This window comes from Opisthorchis viverrini, assembly GCF_000715545.1.
Source record: "Opisthorchis viverrini unplaced genomic scaffold opera_v5_7, whole genome shotgun sequence".
Lineage (NCBI taxonomy): Eukaryota > Metazoa > Platyhelminthes > Trematoda > Opisthorchiida > Opisthorchiidae > Opisthorchis > Opisthorchis viverrini.
The window spans coordinates 1,069,005-1,077,019 of NW_008751663.1; the positions used below are offsets into that span (position 1 = coordinate 1,069,005).

The following is an 8,015-nucleotide window of genomic DNA, read 5'->3' on the forward strand; positions in this document are numbered from 1 at the left end:
ATTCATAGCTTGGTATTGCTATAAGAAACCAGCCACCGCCTCAATTTAGAAAAATGTAGTAACAATCCCAAACTGAATGGGTTATTTGTATTTCAACGTTGTCTAACAACCAAAAACGTATGCTATGCAATTACGTGGACGTAATCACAAAAGGCTTCAAAGGAGTTTGAAATTCTCTCTCGAATGGCATATAAGGGGTGACTGTTCTCGTGCTACACCATCATTTTATTTCTCAAAACTTTTGCGGGCAATAAATTTTGCCATCGTTTTGATGTGAAGTCGTGTGAATCTCTGGAGCCCCTAATGAGTAGAATGGATACGAACTATGTGATTCGGCTTTCTGAGTCTTCCCATATTCGCATTTGCCTTGTGTCGTACACTGTACACTCAGATATTGATGTCGGAACGGTTATCTAGCTAACAGAAGAGGACTTATTTCACTAAACCCATTAGATCTAGACTACCAGCAGTTATGATTTTCGGACCCACTTCGTGAACAGTCTGTGGGACCTCATTTATTTGCCATTCCAAGGTTTACTTGTTATTAGCACGTCGCTCGGCCAAGCTAAACTTATGTTACGATTTAGATGAGGAGAACTCCTTGTCACTTGAGGAGAGCAGAGTCCGGTTTGTGCAGCACATTCCATTGGCCACACCGGGACACCCTTCGCATGCTACTCTAGTCCAAATCGCCATTAATAACACCAGAAATCCTGAATGAGTTTACAAGTGGACCAAGTGTACTTTGGTCCAAGCACCATCTGCTTTTTCAAGTAGCACTTGAGATGGTTTGACATGTCTTGCGCCTAAAATGACACTATGGGAGCAACATGGATTACTGCCGTTTCAAACTATTTGATCTAGGTACAACAAAACAGGTGTGAATCTTCTGGCTGAATGGGATCCGAACACTGGCAATTATGAAGCACTTCAGTCTGAGTGGTAATTACGCGTCGATGCGCGGTGTCACCGAACATCTGGCCACTGTGCGGCGTGTGAGGTAAGTGGTGTCTCGCTTTAGTTCGATTTCAGATGGATCTCATTCAAGAATGAATGGTGATTTTGTTTGAATTTGGCTCTCCCTTTCTCCTTTATCGTATTTATGACTCTTTACATAGGAATCTCCGCCTGTTCGTTTAATAGAGCACTCAACATTGCCGGAGCCTTTTGGTTATCGGAAAAAAAATATCACAGTTTAAAGATGGGTGTTTGGTTGTGCAGTGGCGACTCCCATCGGACAATATGTCCAGTCCCAGAAGCTGCTATGGTTTGACCGTTTATTGTGTGTACCAAATCATCATTTGGCGAAGAGAGTGTTGTTTTCCGTGCGCCATTCGGAGGGGCATAAGCGGAAGGGTGGTTGACCCTTGACCTGGCGGAGTGTTGTGCAACACATTAAGAAAAGTCTGGGTACGGTGGGTGCGATTCGCCGTCCAGGATGGAATTCACGTGACCCGCCTCCACCTGTATGTGTTTGGAGACGCTTCAAGATTTTATTATCATTAGCGCTCTTGTTGTCAGTTTCTATCCGGATTGGCTGTATGAGTGCCTGGAAGTGTAGGGGCTCCAGGATGATTGTAGTAGGCTTGCAGTAGGTCCTTTCCCTAACCACTTTATCCCGTCCTTCAGAATAAGGCCCTCAAACAAATTATGGTTGTACGGTAGCGAAGCGCTGAGCACTGATTTCATGCTGTGAATAATGATGATGATGATGATGATGATGATGATGATGATGATGATGATGATGATGATGATGATGATGATGATGATGATGATGATGATGATGATTTCTTGTCCAAGTCTGGACACTCTGGAAATATGGCAGCTATCAGACCTACGAAGCCATGGTTTCGAGAATCATCCACACACTATCATTGGGCCATACGCTGTTGAGTTCATAGTCAAGATTGTAGGTACTTCACTCAGCTCGAAAAAAAGTCTCCTACGACAATGACTGCTGGTGTCTGATATAGTGGTTGCTACTTTCTATTAAAAACCCTCCCCCGCTTTTACATTTCTCGGTTAAAAATATGCCAAGAATGCATGTTTCTAGTGCGCTTCTAGGTATTTATTAACGTTACTTGTTAGTCTGGATGCGATTCATGTCATTTCTTCCGGCAATCAACTTATGCATGTTCAAACGAGAATTCTGTGATCGGACTTCTCGCCTACATAGGGTTCTTTGTAAAAGTTATTAGTAAGTGAGGCAGATGTGGAATATCATTGGTAGGATCAGGTATCTCATGCAAACGGGGAGACGTTGTGAAATCCAATTTTTCAATAGACCTTCTCGGACGCTTCGTTTGTGATAGTGAATTTTGCATATTGTTGTTTGCTGTCTGTTTTCCAGAGTGATTGAAACCATGCTAATCCAATTTTAAAACCAGAGGGTACTATTACTGTCATTCAGGAAACTTGATGGTCAGAGTAAAATTGACCAGTCGCGGCTGGAAATCCTTGAAACTCGTTTTACAGACTTTGGTGCTGTTTGGACCCTTTATCCATCACTGAAGCGACGTATCACATTTCAAATGAACATAAGTGTTAGTGTGCCACTTCCCAGCTTCTTCACACGCAACCATTGGGGAAACCGTGCTCCACCGAAAACTATGTTTGCGAACACCAGGATTCGTGTAATCGGCCGAGTCTTTTGGTCGAGTTCTTTGGTCGTCTTTCACGGGCAAGCTTATTAGTAGATACAACGTTACTTTAAAAGTCCGTGAATGGGAGCTGGCGTTTCTCCATTTGCGGCAGTACTGTGCTTGAGTTCTTGCATAGATATTTTTTAGGCTATCAGTACATCCCCATAGGATGCTTTCGAATGAAATATCTTCTTGATACCTATGTACCCGCAGTTTCTCTGCAATAAAAGTCACGCTTTCACCGTCAAGAGGACTTTCCCAGCCAGCCCTCGCTCATTGTCTAGTGTCGGCTGTATATGCATACTGAATTCTGTTATTACTCGGAAGCGTTGTTACAGATGGGAAAGTCAAAAGAAAAGGTCCTTTCTTGTTGGTCAAGCTCTTTGCATTCTATTTTTTGACGTTCACTTAGGATATTAATCAACCTGATTTAAGGATCTCGGAATAGTCGGGATAGGTAGAGCTCAGATGTCTTATTCCACAGAAAAATTACAGGACGACCTTTTCCGTACAACCCTTGTGCAACCGTACAACCCTTGATTCAAACTCGTCATGGAAAATATCAGACTTGCCTGTTCCAGAATGATGCGGAATCGTTTGCATTATTGCCTTATTGTTGAACGGATGGGGGTAGGAAAGGAGTAATCGGATGCATTAAGCATTTATTTTTCCATAACTGGTTTCAATTAATGACCGTTGATAACAGATGGTTGATCGTTTCTGACCTACGATTCTTTGATGCATAACTCTCTCCATGAGCCTCAAAACAAGTGAATGATCAATGTTTATTGGCTCTATAGCTTTATAAAATACGATTCCTTGATGCATAACTCTCTCCATAAGCCTCAAAAGAAGTGAATGATTAATGTTTATTGGCTCTATAGCTTTATAAAATGTTTGAGGAATTAACACCGTTCATTATTCCCTAAATTTCCGTAAGCATAAGGACATAATTTCTGGTTGTGGCCGCATGTTTCTTACTTGAGATGCGACGGTTAACAAGAGGAACTAACACCGTTCTGTATTTCCTAAACCTTCCGTAGGTACATTGCATAAGAACATAATTTCTGGTTGTGGCCGCTTGTTTCTTACTTGAGATGCGACGGTTAACAATAAAAAACTAGCTATACGGTCATGTATCGGACAGTGAATAGGCCGTGTTTCATTCCTTCATGATGATCCGAGATTAGTTCGTCAAGATCAGCCAATTAAATGTCTTCTGGCCTTTCGTTGAACAATCTAATTGAAACGTCACTGTCATTCTGTCGAAACTTGATGCGAAATATTTGGGTACCCCGATTTCGATGAACAAAGCCCACACTATCGGCTTTGAGCTAGGCTTCAACTCAGTTATTCTGCGGCATTGCAATAGACCGATATTTGTTTGAACTCACCGAATAGAAATGTAAGTTTTAGCTTAATTAGTGATCCCGGGGTTCTTGTAAGATAATATATGACTTAAACTAGGCTTCTGGAGGTATATGTCTAGTTGATTCTGATACTACTTAAACAGTTATCACCAAGTGCTCTCCTTGAAGCGTATGGCCTACCGACTACACAGCTCAAAGACTCTGGTTCAATGCTGGAGTTAATACCAGAATGCTCTTTTTCCTTACGTGTAACGATATCCGCAATTTTTGACCGACAAAGGACTTGTCATTTCCACAATGTGTCACGCACAGAGCTTGTGTACCAGTCTAAAAGCGTTCAAACTTACGGATCACGTGCCCTTTTGATCGATTTGCAAGCCGTCCTTGTGAGTAGTTTTGTGACGTGGGTGCGCAATGGCCTCTAACGACAGCGTGGCTAACAAACATGCAGAAACTTATTTCCTCAAGTATACAGTGAATCAACTATGCAAAAATAATATCGTGTTGAATAGGCACTACGAAGAGGAATTGTTAGATCTAAAGAAATCTGCACCCGATGGAGATCACGATGGGTCGACGAATTGCCATCAGATAGATACATGCAGAGAAAAAATTGAACGACTCTCTACCAACTCAAAACTGTTGAATTTTGCGACATCCGAAATCCAGTTACTCAAACACGTGCAGGAGTATATGGAACTTCTGGAAATCTGTATTGACAAGACCGAGTTGCGCTACAACCGCCTAAAAGAAGAACATGACTGGCTAGAAGAAGAGTTGGAACATTTTGAGAGATTGTGCGAAAAGGAGTCACAAAAATGTGAAGTTCTGAAGAAGAAGATTGCCCATTCTGCTTTTATATATAACCAGCGTCGAAGCTGGAATGATCATTGTTTGCCCGTGGAATTATGTGGTCTTCCGAGAGAGGTCACGTCAGAGCAGGGTCACTGCAATCAGATTGAGAAGACCCTCACTCACATGAGACCGAAGCTCCCTGAACTTAATCACATTCGGTCCGATTTTTCCGATCTCCTTCGAAATGCTAATTTTGATGATGACAGACTTGTGAGTGTTGTCAACGACAATGACGATCAATTGAATACTCAATCTGGTAAGATTCCCGACTGTTGTATACAAAAGCATGATATGATTGGGATTACTGAAATTCACCCAACGATGGCGTTACATAACAATTCAAATGAAAACGCATCGAACAGCACAAAGCTTTCACTCACACAGCTGAAAAGCTTGATGCTTGGGGACAATAGCAAAGAATCGAAGAGAGCGGCGAAATGTGATGTGACGTCAACCAAATCGAAGCCAAAAGTACTGACGTTGAGAGAAAAGAGTTCGAGACCCTCAAGCGACACTGGTTCTGATTGGAAGGTGAGCGAGTTACAAAAGGATGTCATGAATCAGTGCATGAAGATTCTGAAAACCTTAATACCGGAGTGTCAGTCTCCCAAAGGTGAAGAGCGGGAGGAAACACTGGTTGAACTAATCGAAGCTTTTGTCCGTCACTCATGTCGCACAAACAGACTCGGCGATTTTATCCAGCTTATCCATCAATTCAATCATAAGGAATCTCGTAGCCCTGGCATATGCCTCTGTTGGCTCGCGATAACTGGACTAAAAAACTATGAAAAGGAACTGCGAAAAGGCAAGCCAACAGTGACTAAACGTTCAGCTATGCGAACAAAACCAGACAAGCCAAAGCCAATCGCAGCTGAACCAGACAGTGTACCGGATAAGGAGGTATACCGAAACGTAGTGGCCGATCTCTGTCGTCTCTTAAACCTGTTGGCATTCTTATACAAATCAAGGAATGACCTGACTAAATCCGCCGAATGTTTTAAGGAACTGCTGAAAATACGACGTATTACCCAAAGTTGGAGGGACATATCGGTCGCAATAGCCCTACAGAACCTTTCATCAGTTCAGACTGCTTTGAAAGATTTCAGCTTAGCTATTACGAATGCACGAAAAGCGTTGCAACTCCGTCGCGATTTGCTTGCAAATGACCCGACATTGATCGATCAAACAGGGGCTCAACTGGGGATGGCCAAACAAATGACCTACCTCGCACTTTTGATAATGAATAAACAGCAAACGGAGCAACGAAGACTACGCTACCAACGTTTCCCTTTCAAAGACGCGGCTGATCTTCCGGGGTTGTTGAATGAGGCGATTGGAATTGTGACAAACCTAACTGAGGTCTACACCAATAGTTTGGGCTTAATCAATGACGACTGGGATGTGAGCAATGCCGATGCGAAACCGTCCAACGTGGGTGACAGCGAAGATAACAGCCCGGAACCACAACAGTTCAGATTAAATTCGACTGATGAGTGCTCAATGATCGCACGAAACGCACTGGCTATTTACCATATATGTACAAAGAAATGGAATAAGGCATTCCGTCTGTTAATGAACAATTTGCAACACATGGACCAAGTTCTTCCTGATGAGAGGTTGGATCAAGTGACCAAGTCGCATCGATTGGCAACAAAGACAATAAAACTGACCTGCCTAAAGTGTCTTGTTTACGTCTGCAAAATGCTTGACGACTGTCCTTTGCAAGAGGACATGATTTGTCGTATTGCCAAACTGGATCGATATTATCGCAGAGGTGACGAACTGGTGGAAGATGACATGATACGAATGTGCCTTCAATCATTGGTAAATTACGTTTAAGGTTTCGGTTTTTCACCCGAAAGTCTATAGTCGTGTGATTTGGGGCTGTACTGCGGTATTTGATTTGTAACATTTATTTACTGATGTAGTTTTATTTCAATAGACGCGTTCTGGTGAGATATATATATATAGAGGTTGGATCAAGTGACCAAGTCGCATCGATTGGCAACAAAGACAATAAAACTGACCTGCCTAAAGTGTCTTGTTTACGTCTGCAAAATGCTTGACGACTGTCCTTTGCAAGAGGACATGATTTGTCGTATTGCCAAACTGGATCGATATTATCGCAGAGGTGACGAACTGGTGGAAGATGACATGATACGAATGTGCCTTCAATCATTGGTAAATTACGTTTAAGGTTTCGGTTTTTCACCCGAAAGTCTATAGTCGTGTGATTTGGGGCTGTACTGCGGTATTTGATTTGTAACATTTATTTACTGATGTAGTTTTATTTCATAGACGCGTTTGGTGAGATATATATATATATATATATATTGTGTCTAATTGAATCACAACAATTAGTTTGGTAGGCCGATAGCGTTTTTCCTATAAAATAACAGATAGTTCGTCATGGGTTCAAAAATTCCACTTTTAGATAGATAGGGATTAAGTTGTAAAGTATTACTGTCCCGAATGTCCGGTGACACCCGAATTCACTTTGCAAAGAAGGTACTGACCGCCAACCAGTATTGCTTGTGAAACCAAAGAACAGAAAAATCGATGCATTTCCTTACGAATAAACGCTATCTAAATTGATTAGCCATCTCTTTTGGTTTGGACACTAGGGATTCAGAGACACATTGGCCTGTAGAAGACACTGTCCACGTTGGATGGTTCATCACATTTGTGTGAAGTCCGAGTTCCAGCTTCTACTCGAGCGCTGTGGAATTCCTCCTCATCATCATTCAACAACATCACCAACATCATCATCAAGATAGTGATCATGACCATCATCATCATCGTCATCATCATCATCATCGACAGCACAGCATCAGTGTACAACACCGATACTTCACTGCCGTACAACCATGACTTATTTGAAAGCTTTATTGTGAAAAAAGAATAAAGGTGGATGGGGGAGGGACTTGGTGCTACCTTAACACAATCGTTCCGAGGTGCCTACACCTCCAGACAATCACTCAGACAGTCTGGATAGAAACTGACAACAAGAACGCCACTGACGTCGGTCGGCATCCATATCTTGTAGTGTCACCAACCAGGCACAGTGAGGATCACGCGGTCCCCATCCTGGAAGGCGAGTAGCACCGACAGCACCCAAGCGTTTCGTGATCTCCTTCATACCCCTCTG

General features: G+C 42.4%; 2 protein-coding genes across 2 annotated transcripts in view; one reads left to right on the forward strand and one right to left on the reverse strand.

Moving 5' to 3' along the window:
- Positions 1-4,410: 4,410 nt before the first annotated feature.
- T265_12611 (hypothetical protein) lies at positions 4,411-7,160 on the forward strand (the record flags this gene model as incomplete). The annotated part of the gene is made up of 2 exons (XM_009164620.1): positions 4,411-6,706; positions 6,956-7,160. The coding sequence occupies one exon, from the start codon at positions 4,427-4,429 to the stop codon at positions 6,704-6,706; it is 2,280 nt and encodes a 759-aa protein (XP_009162884.1).
- A 335-nt stretch (positions 7,161-7,495) lies between these two features.
- Positions 7,496-8,015, reverse strand: part of T265_00702 (hypothetical protein) — a gene marked incomplete at both ends in the record, with an annotated part of 5,135 nt that continues 4,615 nt past the window's right edge. The window contains one exon of the mRNA XM_009164551.1: positions 7,496-7,750. Coding sequence (XP_009162815.1) covers positions 7,496-7,750 — 255 coding nt within the window. The remainder of the gene's footprint in view (positions 7,751-8,015) is intronic.